At 29.0% G+C, this 19,218-nt stretch overlaps 1 protein-coding gene across 4 annotated transcripts in view; it reads right to left on the bottom strand.

Annotated features, from left to right (window-relative positions):
• The window catches only part of brp (bruchpilot), a 205,482-nt gene that overhangs the window by 44,078 nt on the left and 142,186 nt on the right, over positions 1-19,218 (bottom strand). Inside the window, exon 1 of one of the 4 annotated variants that reach the window (XM_065510618.1) lies at positions 7,911-8,431. The exons of the other annotated variants lie outside the window; for them this stretch is intronic. Coding sequence (XP_065366690.1) covers positions 7,911-8,414 — 504 coding nt within the window. The 5' untranslated portion in view covers positions 8,415-8,431. Of the gene's footprint in view, positions 1-7,910; positions 8,432-19,218 lie in introns of those variants that run through there. 4 annotated transcript variants of the gene reach the window in all.

Raw genomic sequence — 19,218 nt, 5'->3', positions numbered from 1 at the left:
CGTTTTAAAGCAGGGCTGGAAATGTTGATAGTATCAAATTTTTTAATAGGTTTAAGTGGATTTCATACGAAAGGCTGCGAATCTAATATAAATTTAACCTAAATTTAATAAAAAAAATAATTTTGCAGCTAATTTTTAAACTCAGTGACATTCTCACTCATGACTTTTAAAGATTAGAAATTAAATATTTGGATTTGGATTTGCCCAGATGAATGTATAAATAAGATAAATAATATATATATATAGATATATATGTATATAGTTAGTATGTAAGTAAGTATATTGTATGTATAATTATTATATTAATTATTTGTTTTTGTATTCAGTATGTATTTTATAGATTATTGTTATAAGTAGTATAAGTTTTTTTTTGTTTTTTTTTAGCTTTTTTTTGTATCGTTTTCAAAAAGATTTGTAACAGTCGATTAATTAGTTTCGTAATAATAATTAATTATAATCGTAATCATAATAATAATAATTATAATTGTAATAATAGTTTAGTGTATACAATAATGTGTATATAAATGCAAATACAACACTGTAGTTTTTTTGGTATTTTTTGTAATTTTAATTTTCTAATATTTTCTAAGTATGATTTATAATGGATTTTTTTTAAATTTGTTTGCTTGTATAGGAGAATATAAAGGATTGTTAAAGTTTGTTTTTTTGTTTTGTAATTTTCATTAAGGAAGTGTTTTATTTATTATCGTTGCATATCGATGCTTAAAAAGGACATAATTAAGCTGATTTTTTTTATTAACTATATAAGTATGTAGGTATGAATATATTTTTTAAAAAATCTACTGGTTTTAAATAAAAATTAAATAATAAAGACATAAATAATGTATGTAAATCAATGATAAATTTTATAACTCATTATAGGTTCATTATCATTTTGTTTTTAAAGGATTTGATTTCAAATAATAAATATTTGAGAACAAAAGATCAACTACAGTTAAAGATATTTTATATATTAACTGAAATAATTAAGGACTACTTAACAAACATTTACATTGAATTAATGATAAGAATAAATGGAATGTTTCAATTTTGTTTTAAAGTAAATTTTTCAAGGTTTACACTTAATTTCAATATAAAGTTATATTTATTTGTTTTATATGTTTGTATGTTTTACTTAAAGGGTTTAATAATTATTACATAACTTTGTTTTAAACTTAGATTTACAAAATACAATAGATATTTTTTGGTTATAATGCTTTTGTTTTATTTGTATGCTTAATTTTTTAATTATTAATTATTTTTTTGTTAATTGACCTTCTTTTCTAATGATCACACTCTCTAGTTTTTAAGAAAAATTGTTAAAAACCAAAAACATAAATAAATTGAAATAAGAAATTAAAATATTGCGCCTACATTTATGCAGTTGGCCTAAACTACTTTCTTTGTTTGTATTTTTTATTTTAGATATTCTTAAATTTTCATGGGTTTTTTTTTTTGGTTGAGTGGGGGGGTGAGGAACAAACATGATTGATATTCAATTTGAAATTAAATTTAGAGGTTTTTTTTTAGTTAATTTGTAATTAAGGTTTTGATTTAATAAATCTCTTAAAGCGAAAAAAGAATTTTTTTTGTTGTAGTAGTTAAACTAATATTGCATTAATCAAAGTTTTTTCTTTATCTAAAAAACTTTTCATCTCCATAAATCATATTTACAGTCTTGTGGTTTTTATCTCAAATAACAAACAAAATTGCAATAAATGTTTGGAAATTTTGAATTAAAACCCAATTTCTTTGTCTAAGGTTGGAGTTAAAAGTTGTTAAACATTTTTGAAAATGTTTGAATGTTTATTATTAATTATTTAGTTATATTATATATGTTTTTTGTTTAATATTTATAGCGTTGTTAGCAAAAAATTATTTTTATTAGGCACTAAATGTAATATTTATGTGTAGGTGAACACAATTGATGCGTTAGGCGATAAAACATTAATATCTAGAATATTCAAATTTGTATTGCAAATTCCGAACGTATTCAAAAAAAATTTCAATATTTGTGTTTAATTAAGTGCCCTATTTTCTAAATCCCAGCTTCAAATTTTAAAACCAACCGAATTGATATGAAAACACAAAGACATATTTGAATGTTTTAATGTTGTCCATATAAAACTATCACTTTGCTACGGGATTTAAAAAATAATTTAAAATTTTTTTTTAAATTTAAAAAAAAAATTTTGTTTTTTTAATTTTATTTTATTTCTTTTTCCGATTTTGACTCATTGTAGGTCCAACTTACTATGGTGTTATATACGTCGTTGCAAAGGTCTTTGCAATATCTATCTTTAGATATCCATATTGTCTATATCATTGGTACACAAATAGAGGCATTAAATTTGTGTGCATGTATGGGTAAACAAGAAAATATCAGCAACAACATCAAGCAACTGATTGAAATATTTGTATTTTAACTCTCTATTACTCTCTATTGTTTACATTCGGGTTGTGTACGTGTAAATTGACGAAAATCATCGTAATCTGAACCCTTAGTCGCAACAATTTTTCTTGATAAAAATGTATTTTTACTGCAATTTTATTTTTATTACTCTTTTAAGTACTTTGAATTTAATATTGTTTAAGAAATAAAACGTGAAGATATTATTTTCAAACGCGGCTTTTTCTTTATTATTATTTATTAATATCAATTTGATACATTGCGACTAGTCTCAATTGAAAAAGATTGCGACTAACAGAGGGTTAAAACCAGAATGAATGTCTAATACATGTACATTTATTAATTCTGAATTAATATTTTAGTGAATTAACCTTCATAGGGTATTCGGGTTAAATTTGTCCCAATAAAATTTATTTTTATCTAAAAGTGAGTCATTGATATTTTTGATATTTTAAGACGTTATGTTGTTAGAAAACAAATTGTCTATAACATTTTTTGCACTTAAGATCTTGAATTTTTGTTACGCACAATTAAGATAAATGTTCAAATGAAATTAATTATTCGAAGCTCTTTATGTAGATATTTTTAAATATTTCTAACAGTGTAAAGGCTAGTGACGAGTGGCTTTAAAATTTCGTTATATCTCTCCATTCTAGAGAGATTGAATGCTGGGGAAGCCGAAAAATTCGTATTTTGTTCTGTATAAAGTTTCCAATCAGTTATAGCGATTGTGTGATTAGATGTCAACTGTGTGTCAATTCATACAAACTCAAATTTAGAACATATTTATAAAACTCTGTTGCCTGTAGAAAATTTAAAAGTTACAAACACAAGTGTAATTTTGTTACTCACACATGTTTAGAGTTAGGTACTTTTTTACTAACACATGTATAGAGTTAGGTACTGTTGACAAAGAGTTGGACTACTTGTTATACTTTGTTTTAAAATCTTACATTAAATAAAATGTACTATTAGCTGAAGGAAGAGTTCGATTTTGTTATGTGTTATATGGCGTTCAGAACATGTTTTTGTATCACCTGACATAATTATGAACAAAAATTAGAGTTGGGTTGTTCACAAATGAACAAGTTCAATTGAACAGATCATTTTATTCACTTTTTTCTTTTTTTTCGTTTCATCATGCTAATAATATGTCAAATTTGTTGACATTAGCAAAAGTTACCTGTTAGTTTTGTTCAGTCGTACACCTCAGAATAAAAATGAACAACTAAACATAATGAACAAACTCTAATTTAAATAATTACACTAGTTTACAAGGTTTTTGCTCATGAATTGAAACATATGGGGATTTGTGTATTTATGTAGGTCTTCTAACTTCGGAAAAAATATTAAAAAAATTCCAGGACGTCAAACTTTTGAGATATTTATTAAAAACGAAACATATAAAAATGTACATTAAATTAGGACAACAAAATTAAAAGTGAAGTGTTTAGTCCTCTTTTTATAATTATTTTCATTTGTCTCCCTCACGACACTTCAACAGTAGTCTCCTAGCATATTCTGATCCCAAAAACCTTGATAATTCCTCTCAAATCTTGATGGAAACGCTCTCCATGTTCGTCACTCATGTGTCCGAGGTTTTCCGGGAAAAAATCCACATGAGAATATAAAAAGTGATTTTTGAGGGATATATTTACACCCATCAGTTCGAAATTATGTAATAAATTCGCAACAATATCTTTGTAATTTTGACTTTTCTTATTCCCCAAAAATTCTTGAACAACAAGTTTAAAGGAATTCCATGCTGCATTTTCAACATCGGTTAATAGGCACTCAAATTTGGTATCAACCAAATGTTTTCTTCTTTGAGGACCCGCAAATATCCCTTCTTTTAGTTTAGCCTCAGAAAGACTCGGGAACACGCGCATAAATATTGAAATGCTGGTTTTGTCTTATTTAAAGCTTTTACGAAATATTTTAATGTAAATAAGCGTTTTGCAGTGTTTGTGTTATAGGAAAACCTCGATTTGACTGAATAATTTTTCCGCAAATAACACAAAAATGATCTGGGTTTATTTTACAATTCCTAGAAGACATTTTAAAATAGTTTTTACTTTAGAGTTTTGTATTTAATAGCGATTTATTAAAGTTTATCTACAGGAAAGATGTACTTTTAAACAGTATTTATTTTTTTCCTGTTAATTTTTTTTGGAATTTGTCAAAAGAATACAACTCTGAAAGTATTTAGTAGCTTCGCCAGAGTGTTGAGTACCCAAAAACGATGTAAATACTTAATTACTACAATTCGGTACACTACAGTATGTATTAGTAGTACTCAGGGCAGGTGAAAAATAAAAACCTATATATCTCAAAATTTTGACGTATAGGTGGGAAACAAAAAATGGTCAATTAACTAGCATCCCTAGCTCTTCTCAAAAATATAAGTTTCAGTCCATGAGCAAACAAAAATGTGTGATTTGTAAACTAGTGTTATCATTAACTACCGAATTTTAATTTTCCGACTGACACATTTTCTCTTGTAAACTGCAGGGCTGTTGTTCAACAAATGGAGACGAATCTGGACCAATGGAGAAGAATCTACTACTTCTGTCATTGTCCGGCTCATGTCAATTTAAGGGAGCGTTACTTGGATTCCCTTCCTGTAATGGTCACAAGTGAGCTGGTTGAAGATTGGCTGCCAACGGAATTTAACATAAGATAAACATAAGGCAGTGTTGTCATGTTTAGCTTAGAGCAAGTTTAATCCCATATTTATTTAATCAGCTAAAATTAAACCAATGAAATTGCAAGTTAAAGCCTTGTTTGTTAATTTGCTTTTTTCCTTGCCGCTTTGTGGAGAACTCTTGTCGATATTATGTTCTTGTTCGAACAACGTTGGCATAATATTAGCATAACACAAAAATACCGCAATATAACACAATTTGTGCGTAACTCTGCCGACGTTTTGTTCTTGGGGGTACAAAATCAGGGCTAAAAAGTTTGAAAAGAGTACAATATCACTAAATTAAATAGCCTTTAATTTGCTAATATAACAAACCACTTAGGAGAGAAAAGAAGATTCTTTTTGAAAATTTTGTTTTTGTTTTTACGTTTTAAAGAAATTGTGGATCTTTCTTTACTTTAATTGGATCTTTCTCTACCTAAAATTTTAAAGCAATCGTGGATATTTTTAATTGTAAAGCCATCAAAGATCTTTCTTTACTTTTAATTTTAAAGCAATCGAGGATCTTTCCTTATTTTAAATTTTAAAACAATCGTGGATCATTCTTTATTTTAAATAAATCTTGGATCTTTTATTTCATTAAATATTAAAGCAATGTTGAATAATTTTTTATTTTAAATTTTAGAGCAATCTTGGATCTTTCTTTACTTTAAAGGAAAAGTTTTGTAGGATTTATGACACTACTTTTAATCTTATAGAATATTGATACTGCACCCAGCCACTGATTTAAGCCGATTGATTTCATCTTTCGGCTTAAATCAGTGGCCGGCGCTCATAGCCAACAGGTCCCGAACGCTATCGACTATCGTTAAAATTATCAAAAGTGAAACAAATTGAAGATTGTGCATCAAAAACATAAGCACAAAATTCGTTTTTGGCTTCAAACCAACTTGTAAATATTGATTGCAATAAAAAAAAGTACGTATTTTTTCAGAGAAGCTTTTGTATATTTTGAAAATATACTAAACCATTTCCAATTGTACATATTTCAGAAGTTTCTAATTGTATTTCAGAAACTTCCAATTGAATTTCAGAAATTTCCAATTATATTTCAGAATTTTCTAATTGTAAAGTAAAGCTTGGGTGTCTGTAATTCTCAATCACTTTATGGTTTTATTTGTATAATATCTTTAGTTTTTCTAAAGCCTTTTGGGAAAAGGTTTCCTGAAGATCTGGCCTAAGCAAACAGTGAAATGCGCATAGGAACTAGCTTATCCCCCAACAATAAATTTCAGTGAATTTATCAATAAAATTTGGAATTTAGCATTAAAATTTTACTAAAACAAAAGTTTTAATTTATACTTATAAAGTTTCAGATTCTAATTCAAAATTTTCCAATTGTATTTCCATTGGTATTGCTATTATAATTTTCTGAAATACATTCGAAAATTCTAAAATACAATTGGAAATGGTTGAGAATTTAATAAAAGCTTAAAGGTAAAATTATAAATTTTAAATTGATAAAATGGCAATTATATAAGAAAATTATATTATTATTTCATACCATATTTAACGACATTAACGTCTAAAATGTATTGTCTATACAAATTTTTTGATTCGACAAATACCCAGTTTGCGACTAATTAAAAATCTTCAACTCTAGCTCCTATATTTTAAAAGGGAAATAAGGCCATTTTAAGCAATTTTTTTATATTAGAAATTTCGAAATTTTTGCTAATGGGAAAGTATATTCTTTCCAACAGTAGTAATTATCGCCTAACGCTTCAATGTGGTGTGTTTTCATTTGTTACCCCTACAAAATTTATCGTAATATTTCTTTATTTTTATCTGTATGTAGTTAAGTATTTATTTATGTATGTATTCAAAAGTAGATTTCTCTAAACTCCTTATCCTCCTTATTTCTTTATAATTTTCCTTATTTTCTTCATTAGTTTTTAGACTATATTCTAATCAAAATAGTTTAAATATGTATTGTATTTTCCCTAAAACAAAAAAATTGTTTATTTAAATTTGGCATTTGGTATATTGTTTTGTTAATAAGTAAGTAAATGCATAATGTTCTCGGGTCTAGGAATCCAAAAAATGCACATTTTCTGTTTTATTTTGTTTCTGTTCATAAATGCATTTCTAAGCCATTTGTTAGCAGTTTTTTTTTTGTTTTTTTTTTTTTTTAAATAAAAAAGAAACGTAAGTATTATTAGTATATAAATAGTTATTTGCTAAAGAAATGGGAGAATATATGTAAGTAAATGTAAGAAAAAAATGGAAAAAGAATAGTATGAGCGCATAATGCAGTTTTATTATTATTTTCTTTTGTTTCAATTCATATAAAATCAAATTCCTTTTAGCAAAAAGCCGCTGTAATTGTGGCCATAGTTGCAGCAGCTACATATACTATATATAGATATAGATAGATAGTATATCCTATAAGATATCATCATAATATAAGACCACAGTTGTATGTTTGTACATATACATATATATTATTATAAGTACAATACTTATACCGATTTATGCTAATTAAACTCTTTTGTAACATTTTATTTGGCCTCCTCTCTGGCAGGGCTTTTGTTTTCAATGAAAATGAGATACAGAGAGAGAGAGAGTATGAGATATGGTTAGAGATATATCTCTAATTGAGAATACAAGTACATATCTATTTTATATATATATAAGTAATTTTATTTAAATAGGTTTTTTATTTTGTTTGTGGGCAGTAATAGGCTTTATTGTTGCAGCGTATGATGGTTGTAATTCTTAGAAATTGAAATATAAATTTATTGGTTGGGCTTAAGAATCTAGAGATAGCGTATCTACGTCAAATTTAAAACTTACTTGTCGTTTTTGCTCTTGTGGCAGTTTTGGATAATCTAAATCTATTTTCGAATATGGTGACATGTGATGCGGATGATGAGAGTATGAGGAGTGTCCTAATGAAGTACTTGTCGTTAACGGATGCTGCATGTGCGAGTGAGTGTGTTGCAGATGATGGTGCGGATATGAAGAGTGTAGTAAGTGATCGTAGGCAGCTCCGGCCGCCGAACCAGTCAAACCACCGCTACCGAGACCAAGACCACCGCCACCACCCATGGCACTGCGCACATCGTGCAGGGCACTGCTCGTTAGGGTGGCCGGGAAAGGTGCCGTCGTGCTGGCCAGTGCGGCCAGCGGGTGGGTTTGCAAGTGGTTTTGATGCTGGTGTATGTGGAATTGATGATCGGGATGTAGCTGCTGCTGTACCGAGGCATGTATATGAGCTGAGGGATGTGAGCTGGGCGGTAATTGGTGAGCATATTGTTGGGTGCCGGCGAATTGCTGTTGGATATTGTGAGCCAGCATTTGCTGGTGCGTATTATATTGTTGTTGCTGCTGCTGTTGCTGCTGTTGTGTTGGCAAATGATGTTGTTGCTGCTGCTGATATAGTTGCGAAATGGCGGGATTCGAGGCGTGCAGCGTAGACATTAGATTGCGCTGTTGCAATATGTTATTGACATTGTAGGCATTCACATCAGATGGATTGTATAGGGTTTGAGAGTACGGATTAATATAACTACTACCGGCCACGCCACCTGTTGTCGTCGCATATTTACTGCCGCCCAAGCCGACGCCTCCCACACCCACCCCCACACCACTGGGATAATTGAGATAGTTAAGATTCGATACCGAATACGCGGGTCTTAGGCGCGTTCCACCAACCATACCACCCATGCCCAGTTGGCCGGGTGCCGCCTGAGGCGGTTGTGTGTATTGCTGGAAGTACATGTTCGGCTGCGACGAAAAACTCGCGGACATTTGCATTAGATTATCGTTCAGATAGGGCGGCGAGGTGTCGCCCGGATGCAGTGTGGGATAACTAGATATAACACGACCGGGATAGTGCGTTAGGGGTGTGACGGTTTGGGCGGCAGCCTGTTGGGCTTGAGCCAGACGTGCGTGATGGCCGAGTATTTGGGAGGAACGCGATATTGACTTGTGAGCCTCGTTGAGCAAATTAATAATATTCGAAGAGGAAGACTGATGCAGGGGCTGTGGGCCCACCGGCTGGTAACCGTAATAATCGTTCATCATTGAGGCCGACGGCAGGCCAGCAATGCTATATCTGCGCCTGCGAATGGGCGAGGTTTGACCATAATAACCAGCGGCCACAGCCGCAGGATCATACAAATAGCCAGCCGATGTCGAGGGTCCTCCATACAAATCGTACGGCCCCCCTGGACCTCCGTAACCTGGAGAATAATACTGTCCTATAATATCTGGCAATGGTGGGCTTCCAGCTGGCGCATAGTTACCGTACATCTGAAAAGGGCGATTTGAAATTGTTTTTTTTTCTTTTTGGTTTTGGTTTTTGTTGGGTGCTCTTATTTGGTTTTATTTATTTATTAATTAATTATTTTTGTTTGTTTTGTTGGCAGTTAAGACTAATTGAGAGTTTGTTAGTTGCGTTTTTAAGTGTCTTCTTTTTTTGTTTAAATTTAAATTATTATGGAATAGTGATTTAAAATTCTAGGACTTTAAATTTCAATACAGAAAACACACACAGAAAACTATTCATATGTATTAAGAGAGAATAAAAGAAGGGGTTATATAATAAATGATCATTAAATAGAAAAACAAAAACAACATAAATAATTAACATGATCTTCAAAATAATAACAAGAGTAATAATAATAATTAATAATGATGATATTAACAGAAAGAGCTCAAACCTAATTTGCATTGCCACTAAAATTTGTTAAGTATTTAAAGGATATACATAGTAAATAATTTATTATATTTGTTTATTTATAATTAAAGGATTACTTTAATGACTAGGAAACATAAAGCATTTTTTGTTTGTTTTTTTTTAATACAGATTGATTGATTGTTTGATTGATTATTACCAAAATACTTAGATTTTGCCCGAACACTTACGTACTACTGGCCCCATAATTTTTATAAAGATTTTTGTATTTTTTCTTTTTTGATTATTATAATTATAACTTTTCAGTTTATTTGCAATTTTATAATTAATTAATTCATATTTTGCATTTGTTGTTTTTCTTAGTTTTTTTTTCTTCTTAATAACAAATAAATTTAATAAATTTAAAAAGAAAAATAATAATTTGTTAACTAATGAACACACATTTAATCGAAAGTTTAATTAAATTATTTATCTAAATTATATATCTAAGATATATAACTCTATATACGATATAGTTTCTTTATAAATTTTGTTAATTTTTTTCTTTAATATTTTAAACTTTTTAAGTAGATTTTTATTTATTTTAATTTTTTAACATATAGATTTTGGCAAGCTGCTGCGTATTGGTTTGGTTGATTTGGTTTGTTTTAAAAGTCCTGGTCAATAATTTGTCTAACTTTACAAAAAAAAAATGTCATTTATAGATAAGTGTAAATTAAAGTGAAGTGTGAAGTTAGTTAGAAATAGTTAGAGAGAGAGAGTTAGTTATGTTATGTGTCTTATTGTGAATAATTAGATAGAGTTATTAAAAGGCGAGAGAGAGATAGAGAGAGAAAGTGATGTCAAATGATTTTGAGTTTTAATGTATGAATGAAAACTTTTTCTCAATTAATATTATTTTTCTCTTTTTTTTGAAATGGTTGTGTTTTTTTTTATTTGTTGTGAAAATGAAAATTTAATCAGAAATTAAAAAAAAAGAAATAAATTAATAGAAACAAACAATAATAATCAAATACTTAATAATAATTAATACATTATATAGAAAATTTGGATGCATTTTAGTAAATAACGTGCATATAAAATAGACGGAAAATAAAATTCGATTCTTTTCTGGCAGTGAGTCAGAGAGAGAGAGACAGAAAGATAAAGAGAGAGAATCAAATAATATAAAAACAACAGAAAAGAAAATTAAACAGACAGAGACAGAAATATTTACACAATATAGGTATTATCACACAGAAAACAGAGACCTCAAGAAAAAAACTATAATTAAGGAAAATAATAAATTTTAGTTTAAATAAAACTTAAAAAATTACTACAATTTTAGCAGTATCTTTTAGAAATTTATTTATTTACAATTATCTTTATTTAGTTATGTCCAGTTTTGCCAAACAATTATGATTTTATAAATATCATTTAAAATATTGATGCTAATTTCTTTAAAAAAATTAAATATTTTAGAAAATTTCCTTAAATTTTGAAGTAAAAAATTTTTTATTAGAAAATGCTTAATTGAGTATGGACTCCCTTCCGAAAGTTTAAAACATTAAAATTAAGGATAAACTTAATAACGCAATTATTTTTATACCAATCGCCAAAAGACAACACATCGAAATAGTGTACTTATATTCTGGCACGTTAGGATCTACAGAGAGAAATTAGTGGCATGAAATATTCCCCAGATATAGTCTGTTGATCAGAAATGTTTATTATTGAAAATGGGCAAAATCTGTTCAACCAAAATCTAATTTTAAAACAAAACTCGAAAGGGCCTAAATAATTAGACGTAGAAAAACAAAATAGGTTGAATCTCTTAAAAGTTTAGGATCAAAATATTTTATAAACTTTGTTCGAAAGCACGATAGAAAATATAAAATTATCATAATTGGGTGAGTCGTATAAATCGGTGGCTGTGGTATAGACGAATATTTTGATGGAATTTTCTTTTTAGCTATGAATTCAAACAGAAGATTATAGACAGGAATACTAATGATATTTATGATTATGTGTATTTGTATTCGCCAACCAGAAATTTCAGACTCGATTCTTTCTTCACGAAATAAAAATGAAAACTCCTAATGGGGTTTCCAAAGTTGTTTCGTATTTAATTATGGCCTCTTAAAGCAGGACAGTTTTTTTTTGTATCGATCTCGAATGCAAAACAAAGCATTTGAAAGATAGTAATTTGAAAGAATGCTTGCATTCGACTAAGAACAACTTTAAAAAGAGAAGGGGAATTTTCTATAAAGACTTTCCTTTTAGGTTATGTGAGTCATCTTTTACATAGAATTAGAGTTAATAAAAACTCAAATTAGATTTATTTATTTTAGCTTGGACCAGATCTCAGGGGATGACCCGTACTTATCCAATGCATTGTGTTGGAACTAGGAAAATAGGTTATGGGAGGGAACTAATGAATTTGTTCCAAAGCGAATTTATACAAAATGGAAGCAGTGGTGAATTCACGAAAATTCGTGTCAACTTTCGAAAATATTTCAGTTGTTTTGTGTGTCAATTAATCTACTTTTTCGCTTTGGAATCATCGAGATTGAAGGAAGAAATTTATAAGAACTAAGAACAACATGGAAAATGGGTTATGGGAGGGAACTAATGAATTTGTTCCAAGGCGAATTTATACAAAATGGAATTTATACAAAATGGAAAACTCGTGTGGATTCGAATCAACTTTACAAAATATTGTGTCAATTAATCTACTTTCATTTCGTGTTCGAATCATCGAGATTGAAGGAAGAAATTTATAATACTGTGTTACAGAACGATCTTCACAATATTTGGTAGTGCGATTTTAATTAACTTAAATATTACAATTAATTTACCTCGATACCAACAGTTAATTAATGATATAATTTGGGATATACCGATCCTAATGTCAAATTGTAACTTTTAAGTAACATCTATTGAACTATTTACTGAAGCTTTGGTATATGATGGACCGATCTTTACGCAAACTGGTAGTTTGAATACCAGCAAATTTAAGATATTTAAGAGAGTTATGGAATTAACACATGAATTTGTTTGTACAAGGGTTAGAAGAATGATGAGCTTTTGCTTTTTCTTTTAATAAGAAACACTTTTATATCCAATCAAGATTGGAACAGACAACTTTCACATATCTAAATATTATCTAAATTACATTAATTAAAACTTTTAAATTGGCTTTATTTTAATTGTGAAATATAAGCTGACACTTAAGGTATTTATAGACGGCAATACTGAGTATTAACACTTCTCAAATTTAAAATATTATTGAAATCATTTAGTATTTCAAGAAATTGCTTCGAAAAAACATTTATTGTTTACACGATAGTATTACAAATATTTTATTTCTTTGTTGATTGATATTTTTCTAAAAATTTTATTTTTATTTTATATTTTCTTGACATTTTTGTATTTATAAGTATATATCCGATACATATGAAAATAAAAAATGTTTGAATTGTTTTAAACAAATGTTGAATACCGACCGTAATTTTGTACTTCTAATTAGCGTTATTTGACTGTGTGTAGTAGAGTTGAGCGATCCCGTGATTTTTGAAGAACGTCGTTCTGAGTGATTTATAAATCACTGATCTTTTAATCAGTGACCGTGATAACGTTTAAGCAAAATAACAACAATGTTAAGACGAATGCATTATGTATTATTTTAATTTTAAGATCTACTCTTATGTTAACCAAAAGCTTTTGGGTTTATGACTTAAAAATGGATTTGATCGATTGATTGCATATCTTTTGTATCATTTTGAAGGGTACATATCTGTCGTGTAAACAACAAAGTTTTTTTTTTGCTTCAAAAATGTCGAATTTTGTACCAACAAAGCGTCATACGCGCGAAGTTCTGCTTTACTTCATTAATTAGGAAATAAGTGCCACTGACGCATATCGATTGCTCATCGTGTATGTGTTTCATCGATTTCAAAGTGCGAGAGATTGTTTGTGGAGATTTTGACACGAAAGACAAAGATCGCCCAGGCCAGCCAAAAAATTTGAAGACCAAGAATTGGAGGCATTTCTCCATGAAGGTTGTAGTCAAACTCAACAGAAGCTTTCAAAATCATTGGGAGATACTCAAAAAGCAATTTCAAAACGTTTTTTAACAACAGGATTCATGCAAAAGCAGGGAAATTGGGTACCATACGAATTGAAGTCGAGATACATTGAAATACGATTTTGCATGTCCAAATGATGTTTGAACGCTGTAAAAAAAACATTTTTGCACTGAATCATTACTTGCGATGAAAAATGGATCCATTACGATAACCCAAAGCGTAATATATATCTTATATGAATCATGGCCAATCTGCCGAATCGACACCAAACCCTATCCATACCGCTAAGGTAATTCTATGTATTTGGTGAGAGGAAAAGGGTCGTATCTATTATGAGCTTATGAGAAATCTGACCAGACCATCACAGGGAAACTGTATCGAACGCAATTGATTCGTTTAACCTTCGATTTACCAAAGGTTTTTTATGTACATGGTTTACCAATACCCACCCGGGTGACACTACATTTCTATAAATATATGCGACGAACGAAATTTTAAAAAATTGAAAAAACCTTTTAAAAAGTTTAAAAAGGTTCTATTAAATTCTATAGAACTCTAGAATTTGTTCAGTGAGTACAAATTTCATTTAAATCGAAACAAAATTAAACAAAATATTAAACCAATAAAATCGATGTGGTCACCCGGGTGGGTATTGGTAAAGCGAAGGTTAAAGTAAGCATTGACCGAAAAACGCCAGACATTAAACCGTAATATTCCATCATGACAACGATCGGTCACATTATGTAATACCTTTTAGAATGAAGTAGTTGGGAAGTTTTGCCCCATCTGACTACTATTTGTTTCGATTGATGCAGAACAGAGTATCCGATATTGTCTTGATTCGTTCTTGGCCTCAAAAGATGAGCAGTTCTTTTGGCTCAGAATCCATATGTTGCCAGAAAGATGGGAAAAAGGTCATAGCTAGCAATCGCCAATACTTTGAATAAATTTATATTTTACAAATGTTTAAAATTAAAAGCTAAAAATTTAAAAAAATCCCGCATTTTTAAGTCATAAACCCAATAATTAAGAGCAAAGCTGATTGCTCGAACTGTACTACAACAAACGGAAATTAACAAAAACAACAGTCAGACTTCGATAGTTCTAGCCACATAAACAAAAATAAATTGCATATGGTTTTTGTAAATGTTGTACTTGTTGTAGAATCACTCTCACCTTATAATGAATTCGCTTTGCCAACAAATTAAGTGAGTGAGTTAAGGAAATTTAGATAGTCGTGAGAGCCATTTATAGGAGATTTTCAATACGAATTTTCAATTCTCATGACTATATCACATGTGGTCCCGTTTTTAATCTAGAGGTTTCGAGAAACCTATTTCAACCAACACATGGACATTGGTAAACCGACTTCGCTATTTATAAGGATCATGCTGAAGGAAAACAAATTTTTGATATGGGAATCAAATTTGTTAAGTGTTTTTTGAAGGACTTTGTTCTTTTATTCATAATTAACTAAACTTAATCACTTTGTTATTTTCCTGTGAATACGTTTGTGAATTTGGCTACAAAATGTCATGAGGTAGCATTACCAAAACGCCAAATATTGATACAACAAATTTTGATACTGCTAAAGTAAAAAAGAAAATTTTAATAAATTTATGGAAAATCGAACAAACTGAAAATCAAAAAAAAAGAAGGAAAATAAAATTGAAATATATAAAATAAAATTTAGTATTCTTGTGAAGGTGTTGTGGGAGTGGAATTGAGTTGAGGTGTGGATAAAAGTGGAGCTAAAATGTACAAAGTTACAAATGTTCGTATTAGATTGATTGAGAGTGTTAAACCGAGCAACATGAAGCGGTTTTGTTGGATTAAACATTGTATTGAGGGCTAGTGTCTCTCTTTGAAAGTAATGTATAAGTGAAAGTGGTCAATTGCTCTGGTGGTGTTTGGAAAGTATTTAGGTACCGAGAAAGTGCTGATGTGTAAGTTTAATACTCGAAATGTGTTTGATTTTGTTACTTTTGATTAGGAGATCAAATCAATTGAGTCTAAGGTAGTTTCGCTATCCTTTGATTTTGTAAGTGTGGTGACTTGCTTTTGAATTTGAATTGTTTAATTTGGTTTCTTTGGTTCAAAAATGAGCAACGAACGACATACATTTACAGAATAGTTAAAATATATATTTGAATTTGAATATATATTCTCAATAATTAAGTAGTAATAATATACATATACATGGATTAAATCAAAAAGTAATACAGTTTTATGGTTATACATATTTTTTATTGACTGGGTTTTAGAATTATAAAAAAAACTCAAAGAATAACGAAATAGATTTCAAATTTGAAAAAAAGAATATCAAAAATATTTACAAAACAAAAAGTATAAATTAAAAAAAAAAAAAATATTAAAACAAAACCAATGTTTTTCTTTTCTTTTCTTCTTCATCTTCAATTAATTAATTAATTTTTACAAATTGTGTTTCAATTAGTTTTGTTGTCTCTTTTTCATTCATTCATTTCATTAGGATTCATTTCTAGTTGCGCTGTTGTTAGGAAAATGTTAATTTTAATTAAAACTTAATGTTTTGGTTAACTTTTCCAAGCAGTTTTCAACTGTAGTTTAGAGTATTAAGTTAAGTTTTTGTTTATCTGGGTTTTCAATTATTTTTGGAATTTTTCGTTTTTGTTTGGTGTTTTAAAATTTTTCTTTTTTTAGTTTTGTTCCTATTTTAGGTTGACTGTGTTTACAATAGATTGATTTTGTTTTTATTTTTTTTTGCATTTTTTTTTTCATTACATAAGAACAACAACAAAATTATAATTCAATTCGAGTTAAATAATGAATAAAAAAAAAACAAATCACAATTATGCCAATTATTTGGAGCCATTATGATCAATAAGTTTCGTGAAAAATCTAAATTGTTTGGCAATCAACTTGACAAAACAATTGTTTATCATGGTTTAAACAACGACCAAAAAAAAAACAAAACATAAAATTGAAATTGTTTAAAATAATTGTTAAAATAGTTTGTTTCCAAAATGTACTTTGATTAATTTGTGCATTTACAATTCCAGTTCCTTAATGAACAACATCGATTGAGTGAGTGGTTTTTTGCTATTGTGGATTATTATTGTTATTTCTGTTTTTCTATTTACTATTTATTTAGTTTTGTTTTATAAAAATTGGCTTTAGGTTAAAAATTAAAGGTAATTCAGATAATAGTTCATGTCCTTGTTGAGTTAAATTGGTAATTTATTGTTATTTGCAGTAGATTTAGTACTCATTATAATATGCTGGGGTGCTTTGCATATTTCATTATATAATGAAACTTTCTAGGGATTGCATTTTAAAATTTTCAACTTTATTTAGAATGTAAACATTAGTGTGGTCCTTGTTTTGGAATCTATCGATTAATGTTCACGAGGTCGAACACGAGATCGAACATGCGTCATCTAAAACCCAATTGTTGAAAATTTTAGCAAAATTAAATAACGTTTAGAGGTCTATATTTTATTTGAATTTTTGGGATTTGGGTCGCAAAATTTGGCAAAACAAATTTAAAAAAATTTTAATAAAAATAGTTTTTGTATTTCATTTAAATAAAAATGTTCTAACATCGTTAACCCATTGCACTATAGGTCAAATAACCACTTTTTCTGTGCAAAATTAATAACGACTACAAAATCATGGTATTCAAACCAAAACCTTAAAGAATTTCCTAAGTAGGAATAACTCTATTAAAAAAAATGGAATTTAACCCACTAACGACCAAAAATTAACCCTTTTGCTACCATTAATACATAAAAAGGTCCTCTTCACTTTCATTAATTTCATCGTCTTGGTGGCTTAAGTGAAATTCTTCTATGGGTTCTCTGCAACATAATAGTTGAATTACTTCAGGTGGAAGTGTGGAACGTTTCAGCTTTTGTATGGGCCTATTTTAAATTGATGTGGAAATTAATGGATCTGAGCTTAATATTAATATTAATTCTTATTAATATGCTTTTAAATTTTTTTTTTTAAATTTCAGTGATTTTCGGAATTGGGAGCTATGACCAATTGTGGACTGATCGTCATTAAATAAGGTAGTGTGATGAATTTCAATATGAAAGTTATTTATGTTGAATTTTATGTGTATACCGATATTTTTAAGAGATTTATGCACGTTAAGGTGATTTTCGGAAGCGGGGGGTTATATGGGAGCTATGACTAATTGTAGAGCAATCATCATACAATTTGTGATGATTGCTCGACGGACGGACGGACACAAATGCAATATACCGCAATGTAGGGTATATAAATATGCAAGTGTCACATGTAACAATTCTGTTTTGTTGGAGTTCATAGAGTACGGAACTACTTTTAGTGAAATAGAGGTATTCTTATGCCCAGTTTTTGACTTGTTATTTAAATACGTATTTAGTTAATTTTAACTTAAAATTAAGTTGTATTTAAATACAGTTTGAGTTTTTCAGTGCTACATAATTTGTCTTATTTAAATAAGATAAAAGTATGGTAGCACTACTAAATATCAAAAATTTATCGATAGTTTTGCTTAAAACAGCTGTTCAACCAAAACAAAAATTGATACATTTTGCCCAATAAGAAATAAAAGTTTATTAAACAATAAAATTTTTGGTAGGAAAATGCACAAAAGAAGCTCCAATTGCCCCGCATTGGAATTGTAGTTTTTGCAAGACGCTTTTTTTAGCAAGACGCTGTTGTTTGTTTTTTTTTTTTACTACAATAGAGTGAAAAAAAACCAAACAACAAAAGTCAGCTGTCAAAAACATATGGTAGTTTATGAAACTTAAATAGAATTTAAATGACCAACGTCGGCCATTTAAGTATCATTTAAAAAAACACTGAGAAACTCATTTTCGCATTTAAATAGAACTTAAATATAATTCATATTTAAATACGAAGTCAAAAACTGGCTCTTAAAGTCACAAAATTAGTAACTTGAAAGAAAACTTACATACGACTAAGAAAATTGTTAAAAGAGAAACCAAATTTTGTATAAAGACTTTCTTTTTAGGTTATGCGAGTATCTTTCAAAACTCAAATTATATTTATTTTGCTTAAAAAGCGAACTAAAGAAGCATTGGCAAATTCTGGAAAATTCGAGTGAATTTGTATCAAAATATTTCTGTTGTTTTGTGTGTCAACTAGTCTACTTTCATTTCGCATTGAAATCATTGAGACTGAAGAAGATGAAAATAAATTTATACCACTGTGTTATGCAATGATCTTCACTTAATATTTATCATTTTAAGCTTAATATCCTATTCAAAATTTCGTGGGAAATGCTGTCAACTACATACAAAATATTTGAAATGAAATATTTGCGAAATAATTTCGCAAAAGCAGTACATATTCTGTTCATATTGCGAATAATCTGGCGACCTTATTTTTTAACTACGAAACA

The sequence above is a fragment of the Calliphora vicina genome, chromosome 5, assembly GCF_958450345.1.
Source record: "Calliphora vicina chromosome 5, idCalVici1.1, whole genome shotgun sequence".
Lineage (NCBI taxonomy): Eukaryota > Metazoa > Arthropoda > Insecta > Diptera > Calliphoridae > Calliphora > Calliphora vicina.
The sequence above is the reverse complement of the archived record's forward strand: the minus strand, read 5'-3'. Positions and strand labels throughout refer to the sequence as shown.